General features: G+C 38.9%; 1 protein-coding gene across 1 annotated transcript in view; it reads left to right on the forward strand.

Moving 5' to 3' along the window:
* PTPRK (protein tyrosine phosphatase, receptor type, K) overlaps nucleotides 1-27,903 on the forward strand; it is a 327,584-nt gene that overhangs the window by 234,859 nt on the left and 64,822 nt on the right. The window contains exons 8-12 of the mRNA XM_010574711.1: nucleotides 5,993-6,102; nucleotides 7,351-7,552; nucleotides 10,480-10,585; nucleotides 17,639-17,912; nucleotides 20,893-20,929. Coding sequence (XP_010573013.1) covers nucleotides 5,993-6,102; nucleotides 7,351-7,552; nucleotides 10,480-10,585; nucleotides 17,639-17,912; nucleotides 20,893-20,929 — 729 coding nt within the window. The remainder of the gene's footprint in view (nucleotides 1-5,992; nucleotides 6,103-7,350; nucleotides 7,553-10,479; nucleotides 10,586-17,638; nucleotides 17,913-20,892; nucleotides 20,930-27,903) is intronic.

Below are 27,903 nucleotides of genomic sequence, written 5' to 3' on the forward strand. Positions count from 1 at the left end.
AAATATGCTTTGATCAAAGGAAACAAACAAACAATGCTTCAAGGAGCTTTGAAAAAAACATAGACATAAAACTCCACTAGTAGCATTTTAAAAGTAATAAAAATAGCCCACCTGGGAGAAAAGTTAATGCAGTAAGACGAGCAGGCAGTATGTCTGATGCAGCAAAGGAGGGCTGCAAAGATTGCTTGAAATGGCAAACTGTCTCAAAAAAATGTCTAACTCATGTAGCTGAGTGATACATGCATGGATGTCAAGTGAACCCGGTATACTAATCCTATTAGGAAAAAATTGGCAAATGGTTGCAGTTAATAAAGAGAAACCCATGACTAAGAGATAAAAGTTTCAATGTGAAGTTGTCCATAAATGCTGCTGCTAAAGGTATTGACCTCAGTCCTTGATCTAAAAGGGAGACTAGTAACCTAGGTTTCATAAGCAGTGGCAAAATTTAGTGGCAATATAGCTAAATAAGGGAGGAATTTTTATGTCTTTAGCAGCAGTGAACTGAAACTGATTATAACCGACCTGCTGCCATTGATAAAAGGCCTATTTGTCCCTCAGCTTGTGAAAATAACCCCAATTTTTTTTTCAGATGGTAGGTAAGATTTGCTATCGGTGTATAATCGAGAGAGAGAAAAAGTGGTTGCAGAAAGACACGCGAGCACTTTTTTTAAAGACATCAGAAAAGTTGATTTGTGAGAAAGTAAGAAAAATATTGAAATTATTAGCAGAGATTTATTTTAAGCTTACACTGAACGAACGACAAATGAAGTAAGCTGTTTTAAGGTATTGCAGAGACTAGAAATACGAGCTAGGTTTTATATTAATAGCTCAGGAAAAATTGGCCCTGAAACACAGAATTATTTACCCTGGCTGAAACAACTTCCTACTTTTCATTTCCTTTAGGTACCTATATTAGAAGCTTTGTAGCTGAAAAAGTGATATTGCATATGAGGTGCTTTGTTGAAACAGTGTGTTTGACATAAGGATGCCCGCAAAAAGGCCAGAATTAGTGGCTATTTCAGCAGTTTGCAGTGGAATGCGGGCTTCCACCTGGGCCCACAAGTTCCTGTTATTCCCAAACTGTGTGCTAGCTGAAAGCACTCTCTGAATATTGATTTACATATTTTTAGAAAGTTATAAGGTATGTGAGTATGTGAGATTATTTCACCCTGACATGGAGAAACGTTTCCAAATCCCAGAAATGAGGGGTACTGAAGTCAGCATTTGGTGTAAAAAGCCTTTAAACAAAATACTGTGTTAGGTGCCTGAGGCCCCAAATGCAGCAAATCCAGAACTCGTGGATTTAACCGCATTTGATATTTGCGCCAACATCTACAGCAAGTGCCACTGCCGCTGAGACTGATTAGCCTCTGTTAGCTTGCTCAGTAGCTTGGTTGTAAGCATTTATGTTTGTTACGTTAGTAACTGTATATAGGCTGGAAGGTACGGGGACCCGTCGCAGGCGTGAGCAGGTCCGTGCCTGCGCAGTCCAGCAGTGGCCCCAGGTGGGTGACGCCGACCTGTGGGCTTTTGCCCAGGGAGCGTGGCCCAGTGTATATATAGCATTTTGTTCTTCGCTGCGAATGGTGCAACTCAAGCGATTTCCAAAGAAGTCATTTTTGTCATCGCCTTTGGTGTGAATACTCATATGGTAAAGACGACTCGTAGCAATTCTGATTTTTTTTTCCTTTTTATTACATAAAATTTGCTTCTATTTAAACCTTAGTCTCGACTTGTAACAAAGCATGAAGTTAAAATGGTAAATCCCTCAGAAAAAGCCAATGGAAAGGTGGGCCATTTTAATTGCTTCTAACATTTAAACAGTAGAAGAGATTGACTGTCACCATCTCCTGAAAATAAGCACCTACCTTTGGAGAACGGCTGTAAGTTTTGCTGCTGATACGCTTTACTTTTTGAGTACCGCAAAGGAATTTTTCCCAGTATAACCGTGCATATATCTGCACATAGCCTTTACCATATAGCATAATAATACTATGCACAGCTTTCACAGAGTATAATGATAATAAAAATACTCTGTTTACATGCGCTTTCATTATTTTGTAGCAGGAAAACTGAAGCAATATAAATTCATTTTTATAGTGGTTGGTGTCAGTTAATACATTGTTCTTCCAGAAGTAATGTATTGTAATATAAATTTCCCATTAAGTTAGTGTAGAACAAGGTTTAGGTGACACTATTTGTGAATAACAATTTATTTGTGACTGTGACATAATTTAATGCAAATACATTGCTCTAAAATGAATTGGTCTGACGTCAGATTGATGGTTGGTACTTTTATTATGCATAATATTGATAAAAGTCCACCATCCCACAGGTATATAGAAGAAAAGATTATCAGCTCTTCACTATATGAATATATAGCTTCATTAAAAGGGGTCTGGAGATGCATATAAATCGTGGAAGAAGAGCTTGTGATGTTTCCACTATAAAACCTTGCTGAAATTCCCTTTGAATTTGTTTTGTGTCACTTTTATATACATGTACATTTTATGTTGTATACTTTTTAATAGGAAAAACGATTTTTTTTTTTTGCTTAAGTTCAAAATCTCTTCTGAAACCCATACAGTTAAACTCACCTGAAGGATTTCCCTTCTTCAGATAAGTGTAAATTGTTATGTGTTGGAAGTTTAGCACAGAATAATGCATGTGAAAGGAAAAGTGTTTACTGTTGTTGTCACTGAGAGAGACTGGGGTCACACTTCACAAGGTCAGCAGATGGAAAGAAAATCAATGGGACCAGAATCTTTTTAAAGAGAGGGTGCAGAGGCCAAAAGGTCCGAGTCCAACTCCTCTAGCAGCTACTTACACTCTTTGAATTATTCAGACACCTGGCCATTGATAGGGAATCTTAAGCAATGTACTTCACCTTAATATACACTTGTAATAGTCTTGAGTGTTTTGATTTAGTATAGACTGTCCATAAGTTCAAGGAGAAGAGCAAGAGCTCACGTAGGAAGAAGAATGAGAGTTGAGAAGGCAGCAAAGAGGCACTGTGGTGGGCCATGGGGCTTCTGGAGATGCACACACAAGGCTGAAGAAAGCCTTTTGGGCTGTTTGTGAGGAAGTTTCCAAGAGCTATTATCAGCACAAGGATGATGTTTACCTGGCTGTTTTTCACCTGAGTCCTTGCTAAATAGCGTATAAAAGAGAAGGCTCTTAACACTGCATTGGGAAGGTGAAGTTTAAGGTATTTCTTCAGTCCTTAGAGTCCTGCTGGGAGTTGTAGGGAATAGACAGCAATCGCTGTCTACATGGAGAGATGCAATTTGTATCAGAGTAACAATTTGTAACAGAGTACTGTTACCAACAGGTTACCTTGCTGTTGTTCTTTTGTTGGTGGATTTTTGTTTGCTTGGGGTTTTTTTACTAATTTCAGCCCTCTTAAAATTTCTGTTTGTAACTAATACTGACCTGAGAACAAAGACACAAAATCACAAATGAGGATGTTTAGGCATTATTTGGACTAACCTGGCTGATGAATGTGTGGGCCTGCTCACAGGTACTCTGTTCTTTAAGCAAATTCCTTTGCTTCTGCTTTTCTCTTTCCTCACTTACCTTTGCCCCTTTGGCAAAGCTGTGCAATTAAAAGATGTTTTTACTGTGGTTGAACTGAAAAATGGAAGGGAAAAAATAACTTCAGACCCATCAAAATGAGTCCTTCAAACTAAAATTAATTTATATTCCTTTTTCTAGGCATTTGAACTTTTATTTGTTTCTTTGTTTTAATTCCAGTTGAGCTCTCAAATAATTTAAGCTGATCCCAAGCTTCATTTTTGGTGAATTTGTGGGGCTGGGTGAGGTTTGTGGGAATTACTGTTCTCTTTCTCTAGACCCTTGCTCTCTTTTACTTTCTGACCTTATTTTTACTGGGATTCCCGGCAAGCTGCTCATCGCTGTGCTAGCTTCTGTTCTTGTGCCCTTCCCATGGCAGTGGGAAGAGAAGCATGAAACTAACTGGGATCATGTAGTTCCAGTCAGTTTAACATTGCTGCTGCTGCCACAAGCAACGAATTTTATGTTGCAGGAGAAGAAAACACAGTCATGCGATGCGATGAGCCTAGAGGCTTCTCCCACTTGGGCATTTAAACAAAAAATGTAGGCGGCTTTATGCAACCCTCAAACATAGAGCCCTGCACCCAGTTTCAATTGAATATGAAACATGTTCTTTAAAAGCACCACGCAAAAAGTATTTTGCAGGTTTTTGAGCAATTGTATCTGTTTTCTTTTTACCTCACCTGCTTTAACATGCTTTAATGTTAAATTTCATATTCTGTGTGCGTGTCCCAGTGCATTCCTCTATTCTCTCCCAAACACAGATGTATATGCACGCACACACACACATGTGTGCACGCGTCATCCAAGCAAAATGTCGTGTGCGTCAGGGTATATTCATACCTCATTTGAGATGTAGAGAAGAAAAACAGTAGAGCATTCCCATGAAAAACAAAGCGTTGCCTACAGCAAGTCTCTCAATGCCACTAACAGCACACAGGGGCTGTCGTGGTGTGTCAGCCTTCATCCACTGCCCAGTTTGTATTGGGACAGTGAAGCAAAGCAGCAGTGTATGATTTTAGTTAACTTCTTCTAAGTTTTCATTGGGCAGATGGATGAACAGTTTCTGTGAAGCTCGCATCTGTTTGCTTGTGGGCTTTTTTGACTCCATGAATTTATTATTAAAGTGCCAAATTATGTTGTTTGTACCAAGGGTCAGATCATCATTTATAGCTTCCATGCAGACTGAAATAAATCCCACTATTGGGACAGACCACTCCTTGGTGCTGCTAGCACAGTGCCTGGCGCTTCCTTTGATCCAGTGGGGTTTAATTTATTTTTACTCTTTGTAAAACTTCAGTCTGCTTTGATAATTAATAACCAAGAATTGTCATGTGTGAGGCTCACTGAAAGTTATGCAGAAGAAAATAGGCTGATTAAGAAGGGGAGAGAAATATATGTCAATATATTAAATAGAAGTAACATTTTAGCTTGAAAGACTGCAGATTTGGGCAACTTTGGCTTTTTGAGGGGGGAGGGTGTTTCTTTGGGTTCAGGGTTTCTTCAGGTGCTCTTTTATCCTCATCCTCTTCTTTCAGCATGTGTGTGTTCAAACCTAGGTGAGCTGCTGTGATTAAAAAGGAACCGTATGTGTAGGCAAAAATATCTTGTAAGCTGAAATGGGAGATAACTAAGTGCTCCCACCTGGTGTTGATGGGATTACCAGGTACTGTGAATCACTCAGGCAAAGAGGCCTGAGGTGACACTTCAGACTTGTTATTACACCAGCGATATTGGTTGCGTTTAAAATAAGAAAGTGGGGTCACCTTAGTGTGGTTCAGTTCCCAGCTTTGAAAATGTCTCTTACTAGAAAGATTTGAAGTAAGCAGTTTTGATCCTTCTGCAGCACAAGCACGTCAGTGGCTGAAAGAAGGGACAGCTGAGGGGCTGTGTTTGCCCTGTGCCCAGCCCCCCCCCTTTAAACAAGGATTTCTTTTAAAACAAGAAATCATAAGAAGGGGTGACTGAAAACTATTTTGTAATCATTTCTCTCGTTTGGAAGATGCTGTATAACAGAGGCTCTTCCTTGCCTTTGATTTTTCTTTTTAAAAGGATTTTAAAACCATGTAGTCCTTGTCCTAAGATATGCTTATTACAGAGTTCAGTGATGTTCCCTGAAGTTGTAATCTAGCTTGAACTGTTTCCCCTGGCTATACTACGAGACAATTTGACTTTGCATGAAGTTTTGAAAACCATATGTGCGGATAACGTTTCAACTTCATGCTCTTTCCTCACTGTGAATGACAAAATACGCTTTGAAGTGCTTTTTCATACTCTCTACCGTTGCCTTTTGCACGCGAATGAATATTAATAAAAATAGGCCCGCGCTCACTTTGGTTTTTAATAGGATGTTCTGTCATCCCTTTAAATTTTCTGTCTCTTGAATTTCCTATTTTTAAAAGTTTTATTTTGTTCATAGTGCCAGGCCCTATACCTGCCAAGTCGGTGAAAGGAACTCCTTTTGAAGATAAGATCTTCCTCAACTGGAAGGAACCTGTGGATCCAAATGGCATCATTACTCAGTATGAGGTAATCATTAAACAGCTAACGAGCATAGGATAGGGCTAGGAAGGTGCGGCAAGAGGGGTGGATGTTGATGCTCTGTAGGCAGCTATTCAATTATATGCTGCTTTCATTTACAGAATATGGGATTTTGTGTAGTGATTAGATACTCAAAAATCATAATTATTGTGCATATGTTGTTGGCTGCCCAGCCCTGTCAAGTGGCTTTGGCACGTGAGTATAACAACATTACAGTCCACGTGGGAGGTGCTAGTTTTAAAAATCTTGTGTCATTACTATACACCCTTCCAAAAGCCATGACAGCTGTGATCCGTGAAATCTTCTTTGTTGGAAGAGAAGGATACATGGAAAGTAAGATGGTTATTAAATTTGGAGCAATGTTTTTTAGCTTTGTCAGGTCTTTAGATACCACCCTTCAAGGAAACCTCCATATATGTTCTATTTAAAGTGTATTTAATATATGAACCTTCTGAGGACCTCCACAGGAGGTTGGGAGGAAACAGGAGCTGATCTGAGAAACAAACACCATTCTCTCCAGCACTCCTTTTTTAAAGGAACAGACAATACAACTTTGTATACTAGTGAATTATAGGAGGAAGACAAACCAACTAACCAAACAAACCCCCTTAAATCTGTTTGTTTATCTATTTAATGCTAACCAAGTTCTTTAAATAGTGTGGTTAACCCTGGTGGGCAGCTCAGCCCCATGCAGCCGCTCACTCACTCCCCCACAGTGGGATGGGGGAGGAATCAGAAGGGCAAAAGTGTGAGCTCGTGTTTTGTAATCACAGATCGAAAACACAGCACCATACCAGCTGCTGTGAAGAAAATTAACTCCATCCCAGTCAAAACCAGTACGTTAAAATACCATCGCAGGCTTTAAATATATTAGCTTGGTTTGGACAGCATTTAAATATAATTATTAGAAGAGGAGAGGGAAATGTATTACAGGAAGTGAAAAATAAAGGGGTTTGGTGGAGATGGGGAGGATGGTGGTGGTGTCCTAACTTAAATAGAACAGTGTAATTTTCCACACGTGAACTAAAATCACAAAGAGAGAGAGATGAAGGGCATCTGCATAGCCTTTCAAGTGAAGCAGACTCTACAATAATACACATCAAGTCCTCATGGTATCCCCAATATAGCTGGGTAGCTAGATGAGCATGGGTCTTTTGTTTCCTTTGCAGCCAAGATAACCTAATCCCCTTGTGCCAAAAACTGTAACAATTGTTACAAAAATAATTGTTTTCACAGGTCAGCTATAGCAGTATACGGTCATTTGATCCTGCAGTTCCTGTTGCAGGACCTCCACAAACCGTGTCAAAGCTGTGGAACAGCACACACCATGTCTTCTCACACTTGCATCCCGGTACTACTTACCAGTTCTTTATACGTGCAAGCACTGTTAAAGGGTTTGGACCAGCAACCACAATCAATGTAACAACCAACATCTCAGGTAAAAACAAAAAACAACAGTTAAAAAAAAAGGAAGGGGGGGGGGTGTGAATGTTTTGGGGATTTTTTTGTAAGGCTTGAAAAATCATTAAATGGGAAAGAAAACCCTCCAAAGAAATCCTGTCATGTTGTGAAACTGTATTACTGAAAATGTTTTGGAGCGTATTTGCCAAACAGTAGCATAAGTTCAGGGATAAATCCTTGCATGAGGTGGAAATTGCACACCTGTAGTTGTTAACTGTTTGATTTTGTGTAATCTTGTACTTTCATCTAAAGATTTTGGAGTGCTGTATAAACCTTAACTAATTAATCCTTACAGCACTCCATAGGTCACTAAGTACTGTATTTGTTTTGCAGATTAGTAAAGTCAGATGCAGAAAATTAACTGACGTACTCAAGGTGACACCACTTAGCAGCACACAGCTGTAACAGAATTGGGGCAGTTGGGAGAAAGTGTGAATTTATTTTGCCAGATTCCTATAGGTCTGCTTCCTTGTGCCTTTATTCACTTACTGCAATGCACCAGAATTGACACTATTCATCTTAATAATGCACTGCAAACTCTAGGAGAAAGTAATGTCAAGTAGAATGCTTTAGTATTTTTATTTTCTTAAATTTCAGTATTATTCTCAAAAAATATGATAGTAGCTTATGCAGTTGATAGCAGAAGATAAGTCAATGCTATATCTAGAGAGACTGTTGATTTTATGACATGGCGACTTCACACCTTGGCAGAGATCAAAAACGTCAGTCATTTAGAAATTCAAACAGCACAAAGCAGGCTCTTTTCCTTATTATCTGCCATAATGAAACTTATATTATCCTGTGAAGGGAAGTTAGTAAAGTATTGGAAGGCCCTACCATTTCTATAGGAAACTACTCATGTAGTTTCCTCAGCCAGTTCTCAAAAACATGCACATAAATCAAAATGTGAGAAAATTCAAGGCAGAGCTCCTTGAATTATATAGCAAGTGAAATTCTGTAGTTGTTGTAGTTAACTGAACAATTTGTTGAATTCCATCCCAGCACATAAGCACTAGCATTCCTCATACCCCAGCCCCTTCAAAAAAAACCAGCCATACCACAAAAAAAAAAAGAAATTACATGTTCCGTTCTGTTTATCTAGCTATTAGGTTGTTTTGAAGTCTAGTGTTTTATTCAGGTTGTTTTAAGGTTCTTTTGTTTCTTCAGAACAAATTCCTGTTCATAAATGTTCAGGGATAATGGTGGTGTAGTACTTGCATATTTGTATTCTAACCTCTTTGTAGGAGGGAAAAAAAAAAAAAATCTAATTTCTTGCTAACATGTGTGTCCCCCAGACGTTTCAGTATTTTGAGAAATAAGCACCTCAACATGTATGGATTATTTAATACTACAATGTGTTCAGGCTTCTTTAGATGTGCCCTCTTTTTCCACCCAGAAATTTTGTCCAGAATCCAGTCTACCACACTTTCTAGACACAGTATGGGTCGTCTGTTAGTTAGCAAAACATGGTTAATGGAAAGCTTAAAGGCAGGCTGTGACACCCTTTGTATCTGAATTTCAGCCTGGTTTTTTTTCATCATCTTGCTTTATACTGAACTGTTCTCTGGTTTTGCTCTGTATAACTGATACTTTTTATGAAGCAACACATATGTTTCAGGAAATGCTAGCTTAATTTTCATAAGGAGTGAAATTATTCCTTTTAACCAAGCTTACAAGTGGTTGCCGTGATCCTAGTGAACATGGTGTAAACAGTAATTTATAACTGAACATTGAATGAAAGTTATTTCTATAAAGTAATAGTTCCTGATATAAAAGCAACTTTTGTGCTTATCTAGAATCTGGGACTGATGAACCAAGGCTTTTAACCTTTCAGTGTTCTTCTATCTATTGATATATTATTGTAAAATTATTATGACTTAAATGATTGACATCCTGCTAGGAAACACCCTTTTTGTGAAAGTTCGTTTTGAAATACAAAGGCATCGTTAGCAATTTTATAAAGATAGAGCCACATATTAAAAAAAATAAAACATGCAGATAGTTTTCAAGCTTGTTAAAGGTTAGTAATTAATAGAAATCTATTATTTTCTGAATCGCAGAAAATCCTGTTTCTTACCTTGCACTAGAGGTGAAGTCAGCAACAGTATTACCAGTGAGGACTGTAACAGGCTTGTGGCAGCACATTAAAGTCGGATGGTTGAAGTAATCACCAACACCAGCCATCCAACCCACAACAAATATTTCTGCCATGAAGGCCTGACATCCAGTCCATTAGTCAATCGGTTCCTGAACTGCTTCTGGTCTTGACTTTGATTTTGTTACTTCTTAATACCCTGGGCTGAAAACTGCAGTGGTTCAGAAACTGATTAATGAGCAGCTTGGCCATCCATTGTTAGAAACAGAAGGAGAAATGGGCATGGGAAAAGACTACCCCATCCAGTTCTAGTCCACAGGTGCATATCTATCCAAGCTCAATTTTCCTGCACTCTGGTCTCTCATGACATTTAAGAGGAAATGTGAAAGGTTCTTCAATTGTTGGAGGAGGAAAAAGAGAGATGGTAGAGGTTGGGTCTTCGAGATGGTGAATATAGTTGTTTGTAAGGTAGAAAGAGCGAGGCCAAAATGGGATTTTGTACTCTTAGGGTTTCTTGGCAGTCACCTCCTCCCTCTATTTCTGTCCTTCTTGAATGAACCTGTCTAACTTGATAGGTATCATGATTTGAGGGGGTGCAGTTAGGGATGGGGTTATCAATTGCTGGTGAAGTCCCATACATGCTCTAGTAAAAGATTATGCCTGACTGGAAAATCATTAAAAAAGACTTACATAGCTGGTGAAGATTGTGGCTTTGTACTACATTGCGAACAGCCACAGTCTCATGAAAGTTCAAAATATTTTCACTGATTTGTTTCTTGTTCTTTTCCTTCCCACTCAATATTAATCAGCTCCCACTTTACCAGACTACGAAGGAGTCGATGCATCTCTCAATGAAACTGCTACTACAATAACTGTACTCTTGAGACCGGCACAGGCCAAAGGTGCACCTATCAGGTAAAAAAAAAAAAAAAATTAAAAATAAAATTTAAAAAAAAATCAAGAAGAGACTTTTTTAGTTGATCATATGCTGTCTTGCATCTCATAGAGCTGTTCATTTCCAAGTGATATTCATTTAACGTTGCTATTGTTTTTCTTAGCTAGACTGAGCTTGCCAATAGATCTGTAATTAAAAAGAAAAAATTACTGGGTTTTTTTGTTTTTTAAAAGATAGTCGTGACCTGAATCATCCAGCTGTCTGTCCTGTTTGATTTAGGGTCCTCAGGACCACCTCCTGTTCATTACAATTTCATTTTACTTTCTCACAGTGTCTCTGAAATATGAAGTTGAAAGGTGTTTGTCAGAAAGTGGATTTGAAAATAACACTTCCTCTCCAGTGCTTCACATCAGCTATTCTATAGCATATATGTATGATTGGAAAATTGGAAGTTCAGAGGAAATGGGAGAATAATAGTGATGAATACAAACTATTTGACCTTTTTCCTCTCACAGTACTTCTTACTAGAAATCATGTAGCAAGCTATTAAATTTTATTTGGCGTGTCTCATAATCATATTAAAATGTTTCATTTATGTTAACTTTGAGGGGTGTTTCCCTTTCTGCTCTCTATTGAGAGATAATTTAATTCTGTTTGCAAAGATTAGTCCACATCCTGCTCTTCTACTTGTTAGTGCAAAAATTTTGTGATATGATTTGATTCCATTTGTGTTTTACCGATGTGGCTGCATCGGCAATATTCAGGGACAGGGTTGACTAATTGGGGGTTAATTAGCTACTGAGCATCAGAAGCTTTTCATGTTCTTACCCTTGTGACATTTTAGAGAAATACAGGCTAATGCATTTCATTCTGTGTTACATTAAGTTGGTTACTGTGGCTCAGCTGATGTAAGGTAATGTGCCTGAGCCCTAAAAGTAGAGGAAAATTAAACTGTTTCTTAGGTCTGTTTCCATTAAGACGAATGTATGTTTTACATGGATATTGGGGGGATGAGTCACGTACCTATAAGCATTTTTATATGCTTATCATATAGTAACCCATATGATTGATATGGTCAAGTTATTTATTTATATTCTGACATAGAAGATAATGCAGATTCATCCCCTTTATAGGAGATATTGATGTGTTGTATTCATAAATAAAATGGTAATCCCATACATCATTAGTTTCTGAAAGACTGCCCTGGAGCAAACCTAGGGTTTTTGGGGGTGTGAAGAATGATAAAACATACAGAGCTACCTTCAATACAGGACTTGGATTCTTAAAGTAGGGTTGCTGTTGAATTGATACAGTAGAAACCAGACCTGTGATCTGAAAATGCTCCCAAGTTATGCAGATGCTTAAACTCACTATACGCCTTTGTAGGTGCTTTTAAAGCCTTGCAGGTGTCCTGCTGCTGGCCATATCCAAAGCTGTCCCTGTTTGAGAAGTGCAATATCTGTCTCTCATCTAATCCGTGCCAAATCCTTTCAGTCTTGTGCCTGGTCCCCTGAGACTGGGGCTGATGCACAGGCTCAGCCAGAGCCCGCCTGCCAGACACCACTGGGATCTGCTGACGGTGGTGCGTGTCTTCTTTACAGCAACTGGTCTGTGGCACATTTGTGCAGACAGCAGCGGGGTTCCCGCCTTCAGACCTGCCACTCACCCCGAGGGGGGCAGGCTCACATCCCAGGTTTGTCTCCTGGGGGTTTTCTTTCATGAACTGGTAGCGTGATGGGATGCGGCTAGAGGATTACTCGTCCCATGCTCAGGGAGCTCTGCTTTCTCTGCACTGTACTGGCAGGCGAGTATGTCACTGCAGAGTAAACCTGCAGCACACCACCTTTCCTTACAGCATCCACAGTTCTATGGCATGAGCTGGTGACTCTGGCCTGTGAAGGTGGCAAAAAGGATCTATGTACTAAATGTTAACAGCTAGTTTGATAGGGATAGTTTGATAGAGTATCAATAACTGTTGTTTGAGTATGTTCTCAAAAAAGCATACGTCTTTCTTCCTGTCTCCCATCTTCCCTCTCCACTTTAATTTCAAAAACCTAAGAAATTACATTAAATTTCTAACATCAAGAGGCCAGGGAAAGAAGTCCTTCCCCATAACCAGGGAGCTGGGCTCTATTCCTAAAACAAACCAGGTGTTTTAGTCCTTACTTGGAATGAGGAGCATTCTCCAGGGGAATGCAGAAGACATGGTCCTGTTCCCTTTCATGAAGTTATGCATATTGCAGTCAGGTACTTTGCAGCAGCTTCTTAATAGGGGAGATAAATGTAGCACACTGAAATTCTGAATTGATTCAATGCATTTCGCTAAACTTTATGATGCATTTTAGTGAAGGTTCACTCCATCCACACTGCAGTTGCGTTTCTACTACAAGCTGGCTTGCTGCCATAATGAGTGTAGGTGGGAAAAAGTGCATCGCTGTGCCTGCAGCAGTGGTTGAGTAAAAGGGACTCGGATGCTGTTCTTTAGCCTGACACTGAAAAATACAGTTGGTTTTTTGAAAAGGTTTTTTTGCACCCAGTCCTCTAATCACTAGAGCTGTATATGGTCAAAAGATCATTTTATTTAATAGCAGTAGGTCCATGTTTAAAAAAAAAAAAAAAAGGGAAGAAAACAAAAAAAAGCTTAGTCTGATACTCTTCTGCTTTTACAGACAGAATTATACTACGATCAGCTTTTGTTGTACTTCAGCCTCTCCATCAGCACAGCCCCCCAGGAAACAGATGTTCCTTAAGTCAAGTGAAATCTATGTGTGGCTGTCAATCATTTCTTTAAGACACTGCATGCCATAGTTGTCACAGTTTAAACATGACTCCAATCATATCTTCTCTGTCAAGTGTTATCGTGTAATCTGTAGCATTCTTTATGGCCTCCTGAAGTTTTAAACCAAACTACGAACTAGAAATGCAAAGGGAGACCGGGCTGGATGGCTCAGGCTCATTGTGAAGTGTGTACCATTTCAACATCAGTCTCGTGGATGAGATCCCAGTCAGTAGTGTCAGTGGTGCTTCAGTGATTCATTTGAAGATGTGATTTGTCACTGTAGTTTTTCTGAAGGATCCTAACTGAGCACCAGCAAAACAATCTTTTGTTCTCAAATCCTACTGCAGACGAGGATTACAAAGAGCATGTATTGGAATCAGCATAGACAAATTTTTAATGATGACATTTATTTTATTTGATTGGTAAAGTGTTTTTCTTATACCTCCATATGCAAAATCAAGTTGTTTTCATTTTGCAACAAGACTAATTAAGTGACCGTGGCAGGGAGCATCTAAAACTTAGTTGTCGGTCGGACTTCCAAGAGCGGGGCTTGTAACTTGGGCTGTCAGTCAGTCTGGTACCTGTCAAAGGAGAGGATGCTGTGTCTCCACTAGGCACGTAGAAGGAAATCTCTAGCTGGTATTAAAGCCTAGTCAGAATAGGGCTGAAGTACAAAAAATGTGTTCGCTGCTGCCGTACCCCTTTGCGAGCCTGAGTTTTTAAGGAGGAGTGAAAAGGAGGATCTGTTGGCAGGGGCCTCCTTCGACTGTAATCATCTTGGTCAATAGGGAGGTACTGTGCAGGTTTTCTTAAGTTAAAAAAAAAAAAGTTTTTTACATGAAAAATAATTTCTTCATGCAATATCTCAGCTGAGGAGCTCTTCACCTGCTGTATCTTCAACATTTTCTCTGCTTACCTGGCTGTCTCGGACAATTGTTTGGCCTTTATGATCCTGACAACTTATGTAACATTATTCTTCAGAATAGCTCAGAATTTATTTTAGTCATCAGGGAGAAAGAATATTGTCATCTAGGTTTTCCACTCCTCCCACTTTATTTCTCTCCTTTATTCCTTCTTTGCTGTATGGGACGACTGGAAAAAAAATGGCTTTTGTAGGAATTCCCTCAGCTCCAGTGACAAGAAAGTTCTCTCAATAATTGAATTCCCACCATTACACAAAAAATGTGTAGAAAACGTAAAATAATTGAAGCTAGGATTAGTGATATGTAAAAATGCAAGGATAGGCAGTGTACATAGCCTTTAAACTTTCACTTATAGCCTGATAGCAGACCACATTTGCAGCCAGTGAACACCCTGCTTTTCAAGTTGCAATTTTAACTTCAGCTTCTTTCTTCACATCTTACAGCAGGGTGACCATTCTGAATGCTATTATGAGTACACAGAGTAACAGTGCTGCTTTGGAGACAATGTAGTGTTAGTATATGGGTTTAAACAGATGGTATCACAAAGGGCCTAGAGGTAAATGACTGTATTCCTCCACCTTGTTAGCCTATAAAGTTGCACAAAAAAATACTGCCAGATCCCCTTTCCAAAGAGGATAGGCACATCTTTTATTTAAAAAATACTTTGTGAAAATTTAAAAAATAAATAAATAAAATAAAAAGCCTCGTTGGAGACTTTAAAGACTTTCTGTCATTTGCTATTCTTTCTTTAACTAAAAGTAATTGTATAAACAGAGATGACTTCAACGTGTATGTCTATTTCTTGTTTTCCACATTTTGTAGCTTTTCAGATGTAGGGGCCTGAAAGGCATTATTTCTGGAAGCATATTTTATTTAAAAGAGAGCATATTTTATGTAAATTATTTGAAAATTTTTCAGAACATCACATTTTATTGTGATCTCATGCTTAAAATTTTGTCATACCTTTTATATTCAAAAATTACTGCATATTTTTAAAGAATGCTATTAAAAGGGACTTACCTAATATTTAACTCAATATTTAACTCTCATGCCCTTCTTTTATTTTTCAGTTTGTATTGGTCTCCAAGAAGAATTGCCCCTTTAAAAAAGATATGCACCTGTAAAAAAAAAAAAAGATGCCTCATTTAGCCCTTAGTCTTTAAAATGGGGGGGATTTAATTTGGAAACTGGTGGATCTCAGCTTCTGAGCTGCGTGACAAACCAGGCTGTTCCTGGGGTCGGTTGCCTCCGTCGCGCGCAGACGTTGCGCTGTCCTTCCCCTCTCCCTGCTGGCTTTCCCCTCCTAAGTTGGCGGGGTGTCACAGAAAACAAGTTTCCCACTCTCCTGGCACTTCGGAGGGCAGAATTTGTGTCAGACCCAGTTCTTTGGCAGCTCACGAGAGAAGACTGCAGAAGGGAGGGAGCAGTGCCTGTGTTCCCAGTACTCTCCAGTTGGTTGGCTGCCCAGTTTGGGAGCGGTGGTTTTAACCCTGCCTGGGTCCAGGGCCAGGCCAGGGAGGGAAGGAATGCCATAGTAATTTCTTCCCTTGGGACATTATAAACAAAAATTATTTTTAATATTTTACATCCTGTCAAGTTTGTAAAATAACTATGCTTTCAGGTTTTTTTGCTAGTACATTAATTTTGAAGCGTAAAGAAAGATTCTCAGTGTGCAGGGGTCTTGTGGAAGTGATTTGTTGGTGCAGGCCGCATTAACCAGACATGGTTAATAGATAGTTTACCACAGAAGGTGATTTATAACCAAGCTCAGTTCACAAACAGTTTATGAGAAACAGAGATCCCCGGAACTAACTCAATCATTTTTTTGTGTACATTCTTCTTTTTACCTGGAGTTTCAAAACTGAGGTGACTTTATGTATTCCTCTTGGACACTTTGAAAGGGAAGAGGCTTTCTTACTTAATTTTTTAGGTGCTAGGAAAAGGGGATGCTAACTTTTTCTTTAAGCTCAAGAAAGACGTGAAACTAATTTCTTATTTTTTCTTCTCTACTTTCTTCCATTCCCCAGTATCACACTTCATCTCTGCCACTACAGTTATTGGGTTTTCTGGGCAGTAGCAGCAGAGAAAATTGACAAAATAATTTAATGCTGCCCCATAAGTTCTGAAAAAAGGAGGATTGTCTTTGCCTTTGCCTTTCGGACTCCCTGCAGCAATGCAGCGATGCTTCGAGAACTCTGTTCAATTTTATTTTTTCTGTTTAGAATGCTTTCAAACAAAACCAAGACAGGCAATTCTGCCAGTTTAATTGAATAGCTTCAGGTCTTGTCTACGTGCTTAGGCATATTTTCTTACTCATCTTTCATAAGGTCCTCAAATGTATCTGCATCTAAATGAGAAATTGTGTACATGTATGCACCTGTGTGTGTATGTGTACATATAGTTCTTAAAACCCAAAAAACTCTTTTTTTCTTTTCTTTTTTTCTTATAAACTGAAGAATTGCCTCCTGCTCTCTCAATATGTAAGTTCTGTACTTCTGCAGAACAGAGGAAGCTGGTATGAGTTGGTAACATCCTGCAGTTACGTAGTTCCCCTAAAGGAGAAAGAAAAATTATAATTACCTGTTCTATTTTGAGCAGGTGATTTTGAAAAGTGACCAAGCCATGGGCCATTTCAAAAGAGGTATTGGGAGGTTGGGAAGGTGTTTAAATGGGCCCAATGCCATCTGCTTCAGCAATTTGTAATGTTTTATCATTGACAACTGTAGAGGAATGAGGCAGTCTATTTTGGTGGAATGGACAGATTTCTGTCCATCTGTGCTTATATTACAGCATGTCACTTGTACTTTAGATCTGCATAGCTCTGAGCCAAGATAGAAGCCACAGCAAGGTCAAGAGGTGGAGAAGCCTGACAGCACATTCTGTCTCTAATGATATGACAACTGCAAATTGGGCTTCAAGCACAGCCTGGAGGCAGTCATTATGTTGGGCCTTGAAGCTTAGCTTTCTCTAATAATCATTGCAAAGGAAAATGCTAACTTCAGATGCTTCTGATTAGCCAAGAGTTTAATCTATTGTAGTTTAAAGTCAGATTCATTCCTGTGTTTCTTCAAAAGAGAAAAGCCTAAAAAAAAAATTCATTGTTAGGAGGTTGTGTATAGATTTGTATTGTTGTTTTTCCTGAAAAAAAATGGATGCTGCTTCTTTCCAATGGCTGAATTAGATAGCTTTGCTATATTTCAAGCCTTTGTTTCTTCTCTGAATCCATGCATCTGCTGTCTTTAACTTTTTCTCTTTCCTTTGTTTTCTTTTTAAGTTTACGCAAAGCAATCAGGTTAATAATTTTATGACACTGGAGAGTTGACCCTAGCAGGTGACCTTAAAGATATGCTGGTCTTCCTCTGTCTCACTAGTGCCTACCAGATTGTTGTTGAGGAGCTGCACCCACACCGAACAAAGCGAGAAACGGGTGCCATGGAGTGCTACCAGATCCCTGTTACCTATCAGACTGCTCTTAGTGGAGGGTCGCCATATTACTTTGCTGCTGAGCTGCCCCCAGGAAACCTGCCAGAGCCAGCACCCTTTACCGTGGGTGACAACAGGACTTACCAGGGTTTCTGGAACCCACCGCTGGCTCCTCGGAAAGGCTACAACATCTATTTCCAGGCCATGAGCAGCGTTGAGAAGGTAAGTGCCAACCACACCTCTCTCCTGGAAGGAGTCAAAGACATGCCTGTGGTTACAATTAGGACTGTCAGAGTTGGACGTAGTGGGTGTTGGCAGTGGCACTGCTGTAATCCCTTCCATGCTGTGACAGCACGGCAGCGTGCCATTCACATTTCACACAGCCCTTGTGTCACAGTAGCTGCTACTAGACAAGAGTTTAATACATCTCGTAGTAATCATCTGAGCGAAGTAATTTCAGTGCTGTGACTCTGCCTCCTCTGTAAAAAACATCCACAGTCCTTTCCCCAATTCTCAGTACTTGCACACTTCAGAAAATTAAATTACTGCGGGATAAACAGAATGTGGGCTGCTCAGCTGGCTAATAAAATGTTACAAACTTTTTGAGACTCTCGCACTGAATGTCAGATAAAAAGCAAAAATTTGCTTGAGCAAAAGTAACCCCAGGCCCACGGTGTGTTTACGAGAGCCTTTCTGAAAAGGTGTACTTCAGGCTTGCTCCACTGCTGTGCAGTAGTAGAAGTATGGCTGTCACTTACCTTCGTTACGTCCTCGTTGATTCATTTTTAACTCTGTTGCCGAGTACGGCTGCTGGCTCTGTATGCATATGAAACAGGGAAAAGCACTAGGGAAGGAGGTGCCGGGTGGGAAGAACAACCGTGGCTCAGCAAGCCCTGTGCTGTTGCTTTTGAACAGTTTTTCCTCTCATAAATGAAAAATGAGGGAGTGGGGAAATGACCAGTGAGGAGGGAAAACATGGTAGACACAGAAGCTTCAGATATTTAAAAATTTAAAATTTTGATTTATAGTTTAGAAAACCGAAGGAAATTGCAGTAATATGTCCATAGGAGTCTCCATATGAAGTTTCCAGGCAGGTCAGAAAGGAACTAGAAAGGACAGCTAGATTGATAGCTGCTGAGACGCATGAGAGCCATCGGAAAGGAGGAGAAGCCGTATTTATCCTTACTTACGTTTGGGTTTCTGCAGTGAGTAGTCCTAGCTAACAGGTACCCTTGCCTTGGAGCCTTTTGAAGAAACTCTCACCTTCAACCTATGGTTATGAAAATTGCATGCGCATTAAGACAGAATGGGGACAAAGCAGGAGCTAATGAAACTTTACTGGAGCTGCTTGAGAACTGGGTGCTTTTTCTGATGGAACAGACCATTCCCTCTTTTTAGTTCTTATCTATAGACCTGTATAAAGCAAACAAAGCAAAATAAAAGGTAACTGCTAGACACTCATCCATATTTCCCTCACTGGCTACAAATAATTCCCTTTGCTTTTGCTGGCTTCCAGCAGACTAAATTGTAAGGAAATTTATTTCATTCCCCAAGAAATAAATGGGAGGGAAAAGTAAAATAAAAATATTAAATCTACAAAAGTAGATCATTATTTTGGCTTTTACATTTTGACAGATAAGTAGAAGATGAGGAAAGAACACATTATTTTTTACTTTAACTTGATTTCAGTTTGTGAGAGAGTTTAATCCTAAAATTGTTTTCTCTGGTATGGTTTAAAACTTTGGATCAGATTTCTGTTCCTACAGGGATTTAGGGGGAGGTTTTGGGGGGATTGCACTGCATTCTGCCAGGACAGAGATCTAGCGCTTGTAAGATAACCTCTGAGCTGCAGAATATTTAAACAGGTGCTTTACTATAAACTAGTGGGATCACCATAATAGTCAAGGGGAAGTAAAGGATGCTCTGAAATACACTGTAGGGTTGGGATGAGGGTCTGATAACTGTGATCCTTGCAGACATTTTGAACAAAAGTGGACAAGTAAATTCAGTGACTGGGGAGAATGCTAATTAGGTAAGATTGTATCGATAAATTTTGTGGGGCTTTCATTTAGACTGAAAAATTGTCTTCACGGAACACTTATGGGAAGCCTCAACTCACAGCTTTGCTCATTCTTTACAAGCTGTGTTTACGAAACAGCATCAACATATTTTGTGTGTTGCTCGGGAATCTTCAAGAGGAGAGAGATCCTGGGGGATGTATTCAGGGATGGAGTGCTGGGGGGTGCCGGACTAGAGGAAGCATATTTTATAGAATGAAACTGTCATTATTATATTTTCTAATTACATGCTAATATTGTTTGGAGTGATCTAATACAACAGCAGCTGCATCCTCTCATTCAACCTTATGCTGTTTCAGTATGTTTGCCTTTAAAATGACTGCACATTGTACAAAAAGGTCAGAAAACCCATTTACAACTGACCCTCGTCTGTTCAAGTTGTCCAAACTGTGCATAACCAAGTCATTTCTCTGTTCATTTGTTTCAATTGCTGACCAAACTTCTGAAGGGGGGGGGAGTAAAATACATACAAATTGTCTTTGCATGTGCAGCTTCTTCTGAAGCACGTTGCTGTCAAATCACTGTCTTTCCTGGGCAGATTATATAGGTTGTAGATTACCTGTGTCATATGTGAAGGGATACCTGGGCTGCTTCTGTGCTCCTTCCACACTCAGAAGCATGAGGGAGTGCATTGCTGATATGTTTTAGGTGACTCTGTTCAAGATTGTCAGGATGCAGCAACAGAGAAGTTTGGAGGCAGTGCTGAGCAAATGCACCTTCTTTGCTGCATGGCACTGTTGGAGGTCAACACTGGCTCAGGGTTTCTGTGCCATGACATAAATAGGAGCACCAGTACTCCCCTTCTCTTCCACTGCACCTTGTCTCTGTAGTCTTATGGCACGATTTGCATTTGATTTGAATAATCGAAATTTTGCTACATTTATGCTGTCCTGCACCTTTTCTCCCCATTGTTATCCTGGATAGTACAGACCAATGTCTAGGTTTCATGCAGCTTTTGTAAAGGCAAAATCACCCAGCCTCCTCCCCTGCTAAGCCTAGAGCCCTGAGCCACCTTGCTGGGTTGCCCCAGCTGATCAGCAGATCTAGGATGAATTTATGGAGTGGGGAGGGCAAGAAAAAGCAACCTGATCTGACTGTCTTCTTTACTTTTCCCTCCTCAACAGGAAACCAAAACTCAGTGTGTTCGAATAGCTACAAAAGGTAAGAGGTTCGTCCCTCCATGCAAAGTAGCTGTTTTTAATGAAATGTGGCATTTCTATTAAATATTTGAAACAAAGCCAGTACTATCCCTCTATTTTAAACCACTTGATTGTCTTAAAATGTAATGGGCTACTGCTTTTTATTCTTTGATATTGGGCCAAGAGAGTATGGTTCTAGCAATACTCAAAATTTAGGCAAAATAAGGACTCCTTTTTTTCCCCTGTCTGTGGTTTTCAAGATCTGCTTTTAGGCTGCTGGAGCATTGCAGGCAGCAGATAGATGGACTGGACACTAGAAAGCACACTTGGTTAAACTGTCTGTTATGCTAACAATTATTTCCAAGCAGGGGTGGAAATAATTTAAATGAAGGACACGATAGTTAATTTTCCTAAGTAAGAGCTCTTAGTGTTAGCTAGACATAGGGGAGGGTTGATTTGAGGAGGGCTCGTGTCTTTGATAGCAAGCGAGGCCCAGGGCTAAAGCTGACTGCATAGCTGTGAGAATAAATCATATTGACCCCACATACAGCAGGTTAATCACATACTGCTCACTCAAAAATGCTGTTTCATCTTCAAATGAGGACTTAGTTGTTCTGCTTACTGTTAACTCTTGCTTTGACTGTATTTATAGCCATTCATTTTGGTTGCTTGATTCTGTCAACATGAGAGTTGTTTGGTAGACTCTAGCCTCATAAACATGGAAGGAGCTTACAAATGCTGAAAGAGTACTCTGCAGAGGCCCAGCACTACTTACATTGTCTCTTTCTAATTGCATATTGATATGCAGTATAAAAACAACTTTAGATATGACCAATCAGGCATTTAAAGTACTGTGGTGGCACGTCAGCACCATTTTTTCAATTGCTGCTTTCAATTTAAAACTTGTTTCAGTTAAAAGTAGATGCCTCTAATGAGGTGGCAGCAACCAAACGTTTTCTTGAGAAAGTGGAAAATAAAATGTACTTCTCAAGACATGTCAATATTTTCGTCAAGTGAGGTAAGCTAATAAAAACAGGAAATTAAAACTGTGAGCTAAGTCTTCTGTGAAAAGTACATCAGCATTATCTTTCTTATGTTTACCTGGCAAGATTAAATGTTTGAATTAAAATATATTTGCATAAACAAATAATTATGTACCACAAGCATGTATTGCTAGGATTTGAGTCAAAGGAGAGTCTTGAAAGGCTCAGAAATAACCTAAAATATTGCAGGACTGAGGAAGGGGAAAGCAGTGGTCTCTCTCATCATAAATTTTCTGGATAGTAAAAACAGGGAAGCAATTCACCTGGCTTACGAGGAAATTAATTTTACTTAACCATACTCAGTTCACCAATCTCAAAGCAATGTTCATGGAAGCAATAGTCCTGTTGGTGGTTGCTTGTATGCCTTCCTCTGCCGTAACAGTCATGTTCACCCCAATGGCTGTAGTCTGAAGGAAATGGGAAATGAGTAGCAGGTTTCTTACCTTTGTGCCATAAATCTTGCCTTTGCCACTCTGGCTAAAGACAAGTTTTCCAGCGTAACTGCTTTGCCTGATATGTCAGTACTGTATGCTTTGAATGTGGAACTGAAAACGAAAATGTTTTCTCTGACTTTATTTTAATTGATAGATGTGAAATGTGGGGGGAAGCAACATGAGGAGCAAACGCTTTTTCTTGCTCTGAAGGAATGCATTTAATAGGGCATCATCACTTCAAGTCACGTACATTCACACGTCTCAAATGAGTTATACTGGTATTCTAAATCATTTTCAAAAAGCTGATACTGAAATTTTCCCCATGTTTTCATTGTAAAAATAATACCATGATTTGTTGTGCTTGAAGAAAAGTATACTCTAATATATTGCTTTATGTATATGTTCATCTGGTTATGCTGATTTTTTTCTTAGCGTGTGAATTTGCTCACCTTACCTAATGCACCCCAGTAAAACTAACGTACCCTTTTAAAATCAAGCAAATTGTCTAAACTATGTATTTAGTTATAAAAGTAGTGTGTAGTTCTGTGTCATCTCCTGTGACTTGAAGCAGCCTACAGCTGGCCAAACTGAATTTTGCCTTGAACATGTTGACAGGGCATTAAAAATCATAAAGAGCTGGGGTGGAAGGGGCTGGGGGAGGAACACCATGAAAGGTGCACGTAAAGACAAGACAAAATTTCTCTGGTAGTGAAGTTCAGTATTACCAGCAAAGGTACTTTCTCATTTTTATCCCGTTCAAGGATCTGGTGTTATCTGCTGTGTATATTCACACCAATAAGATGTAAAGATGGAAAAAAATATGGTACTGATGTCATGGCTTGGTCCTGGAGAAGTTCATATCCCTGAAATTATAATCTTGATAATTTAACTTCCTTAGATGTGTTATTTCTGTGACTAATTTTTTGTTTGCTTGGGCAGTTCCCATTAACATCATTTACATGTATTTTAATGCATAAGGGGTTTTGCACATATCATTCCTGTAGGTTGCCTTCTACCATTGAGAACTGATGGAATAGTTTGTTTATTGGTGTCAAACTAATGAAAGTCAGCAAATTTAAATTGAAGCGCTCTTACCTTTTCAGTCCATATATTCCAGGTGCAATGTTCTTGTGCGCTTCCGATAACAACATGCACTGAAGTGTGAACTCATCTAAAAGATGGTGCCAAATTATGACTAAAGTATGTTGCTGCTTTTGGTGTGTCTTGAAAAAATGTTTTTAGAGTAAGCTGAGAGGATTACTAGTGTCTAGTGTATTAAAATACACTGGGTTAATTTTTCATGGAAGAAAATATTGGAACAGCACCAGATTAAAAAGGAGTCTCCTAGGCAGTTCCTGTGTAGTTGCAGCTGAAGGATGAATGCCAGAGTGATTCTTTGATGGCCCTGATTTAAGGTAATAATAGGATTCCCCCTTTATCTGGATACCTATTTCCACAAAACTTGTAAGAATTTAATGATTTTGTGACTTTTGCCCTTGTGCAGATTGGACTGAATTGGCCAAGAGAGTGCCAACTTATTAGAAGTGGTGAGAGAGTATGAAAGTTGCACATGTGTACACAGTCTGTTCACATAAGCTTTGATTCTTGAGGAAACCAGGTTAAGAATAACTCCTTGTGATGCAGATGGTGGGTAGAACATACCTAAAACACCATTTCCATTAAAAGTGTAGCCCAGAAAATGTATGAACTGTGAACCGTTTTAATTCCTTGGATACTTTTAGCCAGTATTGCCTTCCTTTGTCAACCTGAATTCCCTTCCCATTCAGATCCTCTTAGTAACCAGTGATCAGCATCAACTGAAAAAAAAGAAAAAAAAACAAACAGTTAATTGTTCTCTACCTCATTATTTTTTCGAATCTAGGTAGTAGAATTATCCAGTCACTAATAATCTGGTTTCCCACACACAGTAACTGAAGGAGAAAAAAAATCTTGTTTTCTGAAGTGCAGAGAAGGGTACAGAGACTGAGGTAATAGGTCAGATCTTCATTAAGAATGGAAAGATGGAATTATGCTAGGAAGCTTGCAGTATTTGACAAAAAAGTGTTACATATAATTTCCTAAAGAAAGTTCTCAAACTTCCTAAAACTAATTTGTTAAGGCAGCGTTCAACCAGTCCGTAACGTGCTCATATCACAATGAATACCTGATAACTGAACCTGCCTAACCAAAGTATTGCTAGAGGAGTGAGTAAAAGATGTGTGATTCCCATAGCATGCACTTCAGAGTAACACAAGAAGTTGACGACTGATCAGTCACATCTTGGAGTTAAGTTTGACTGTGTAAAACTTCGAATGGATTGCCTCTCGCACATGACATTGGCATTTCATTTTACAGTCTAAAATGTTGTCAACTGCTAAGGGAATGAAACCAGATTAACATGGTCAGAGAAGAGTGATACTTCAAATTGTTTAGTACTTAAATAGACATTTAAGAGGACAGAAGGGACAGCAGAGCTGTTATTAAGCAGAGAATATATGAAGTTTACATTTCTGACAGTTTTTAGGCTGCCAAGTTTGAGGCTAACACTGATTCACATGTATTCTTTTGTTTTGTTTAGGGGACTAGAGAAAAATGTTGAAAATTTTATTAGAAGAAATCTACTGTGGCAGTAAATAAAGAAGTGGTGGGCTTGGCAGCTCTATCCCAAAGTAGTTAGAAGGAATAAACGAAGTCCAAGTTTCCTCACTCTGTGTTTAAAACATGAACTTCTTCACCTCCAAAATTATTTTCCCTTGTGGTTTTCATTTGTATTATTAGTTCAGGCAGTGGAGAACTTCTCTATCTCTATGCACATTTGATTCATACAGATGGATGAAAATGCCATTTGAGTTGATGTGCATCTGGAAGTAATTGTGAAATAGCAGAAAATGACTTTTTAATCTGATTTGAGGAATAAAAAGGTCTGGGTGGTAACATTCCAACAGCAAGTGTGCATTTAGTCCACCATCATTATTGCTCTGAATTCATTCCCACAGCAGTTGGGGATTGATCCAAAGGCCTTTGATGACAATGGGAGTCCTTCCACTGACATTAATGTGCTTTGGATTAGGTCTTTAGAAGTCATAAATCTGTCTAGACCATAATTATTTCCTTGAAATTGTTCCTGATGATGTTCTGCTCATAGAGAAATTTGTGAAAGTCAAATCACCTCCTGTAGTAGGATGCTCAGCTATGTCTGTTACTGATTAATGCGCAAATGAGGGAAGATGTCGGATGCTAAATGTATATGAAACGAAGCTTCTCTCACTGTTGTTTTTATGTTTGGATCAATGCTACTACAATGACTTTTAGCTGTACCATCACAATAGGCACTGGAGACCTAGTGGCAATATAAATTCAAAGAGTAATGCAGATGTTGCCTAAGTCACATCTTTCTTTTCACTCATTCATAGGAAAAATCTGTTAATATGTTTAAACTTCCGTAGTCTTTTGCATAATGTCTTTTATCTCACAAAGAGGAGATTTTAACATACTTGCTGAACTTTCCGAAGATGGTAACAGAATATTAGCATGGCATATTTTCCTCTTTTGTATGTGAAATTGCAGTAGCTCACCAAGGAACCACATCTGCCAGTCCTGATAAGTGATACCTTTGGTTGTAAATAAAAAATTGAATGATTCTTTGATGGAATACTTGATGATGGTTATAAAAAACGCAGTTAACTGAGGGACACCTCCAGATTTCCAGACACAAAACCTATAATGTGGGTATTTTCATATAAGTGAAGAGACTAACAAAATCATGGCATTCAATTGTCAAAACTTCATTTGAAGAAAAAGGAATGCAGTGTAACAACAGCATTTATTAGGTGAAGCTACCTGATGGATATGCATGGGACAACAATTTTCAGAGAATGTGTTTCCCGTTCTTAGAAGGCATCGAAGAGAAGTACTCTTTTCTGGTTGTTGCTTGACATCTCTGAGAATTAAGGGTTCCTTCTGAGGGTAACAGCAAAAAACTCTAAATTACCTAATATTTTTTACACTTGTGGCATTGCCTGAGCCAAACCATTTCTTTTAACTGCATCTGAGAATAATTATGATAAGAAGTATTTTCTAGTTACCGGCCCCTTTCCCAAGTCTTCAGGAATATGGGTTTATTACTATGTTTTGAAAGAGTATTTGACTGCTTTTGGTCAGAAAAGTTTCATGGATGAGTAAATCTAGTAAATACAGTTAATAAATCTAATTCCTTTACTAGAGAACTTTATTTTTAAATACATTGCTTAGTGAGTAAGTGTATTACATGCAAACATTCTTTTATTAAATTTAGCTTGGTTTTGAAAGCTAGCTTTTTAAAAATCTGTAAGTTTATAAGAGGAAACACTAGTGATACATTTCAGTGTTTTTAAAAAATCAGCCATTAGAATGAAGAAATTTTAAGTCCAAAGATATAATAAATATTAGCTTTCCTTGATTTTGAAATGTTTCAGTATTTCTTTTGGCATAAATACTTAACAAATTACTTTGTGCAGATGCTATAAGCAGATTGAAATCTTAGGAACTTTAAAGGTTTCCTATAGAATAAGAATTTTAAAAGTAAAAATTCAGGTAAACTATTCTAGTTTGTATTTAAATATTAAGGAAAGAATCTTACATGCTCTAAGTGAAGGATCAGCATCTTAGCATATATGCTTTTTTAGTAGGTGCCTGGTTTCTTAGGTCTCTTCAGCTATTATGAATATTATTTCATGAATCAGATTGTGAGCATTGAATGTCTTGCATCCATTGTTAAAGAATATGGAGACATAAAGGTAGAAATCTACTGTTTTTACAAAACCCATTAGATTTTTAACTGCAATAGAAAATCCTTGGTTCCCCTTATAATAGATATGCAATTAAAGTAACCATTAAAATGACCATTTGCTGATAGTGCACTGTGTTGGTTTTTTTATTTTAGCTCTCCTTTTTTTCTGTTCTTTCATCATTTCTTACTTGACTTTTACTTATGTCTTTACCTTCTTTGTGTCATTGTAAAATTACAAGTGTTTAGAGAAGGTAAACTCTATCATCACCTGATAGGACTGGGCTCATGGGCCCCTTTTCACACAGCCAGCCTGCATCCACTTTCATTTTGTATTGTAATTAACTGTACCATTGGATGAAATGGCCCTTTGCAATGCCTGGGGTTGAAGGGCGTGTGAGGTGGAACAGGCAGAGATTGCTGCCTCTAACAGTCCATCACAGGCATCTCACGTGCTCGTTTGGCCCAGGAGCGACAGGAGTTTGGCTTATCTGTGCAGCAGCGGAGCTTTAGAGCAGCCCCATTAAGGGACAGTGCTGTTTCACTTTTTCAAAGAAAGGAGGAGAAAGGGGTCTCTAGGAATTATTAATTGTGTTTACATCCATTCAGTAGTCTTCAGCCAGAATGATGCTTTCTCCACGTTAGCAGGCATGTCAACACTGACAGTCCAGAGTAGGTTTTGCCATACACATCACTGACATGTAAGTTGAATTCTGTACCAAACAGAGCAACTAATTGCCGATGCTAGAAATAT

Source organism: Haliaeetus leucocephalus, unplaced genomic scaffold, assembly GCF_000737465.1.
Source record: "Haliaeetus leucocephalus isolate CR32 unplaced genomic scaffold, Haliaeetus_leucocephalus-4.0 Scaffold450, whole genome shotgun sequence".
In the NCBI taxonomy this organism is placed as follows: domain Eukaryota; kingdom Metazoa; phylum Chordata; class Aves; order Accipitriformes; family Accipitridae; genus Haliaeetus; species Haliaeetus leucocephalus.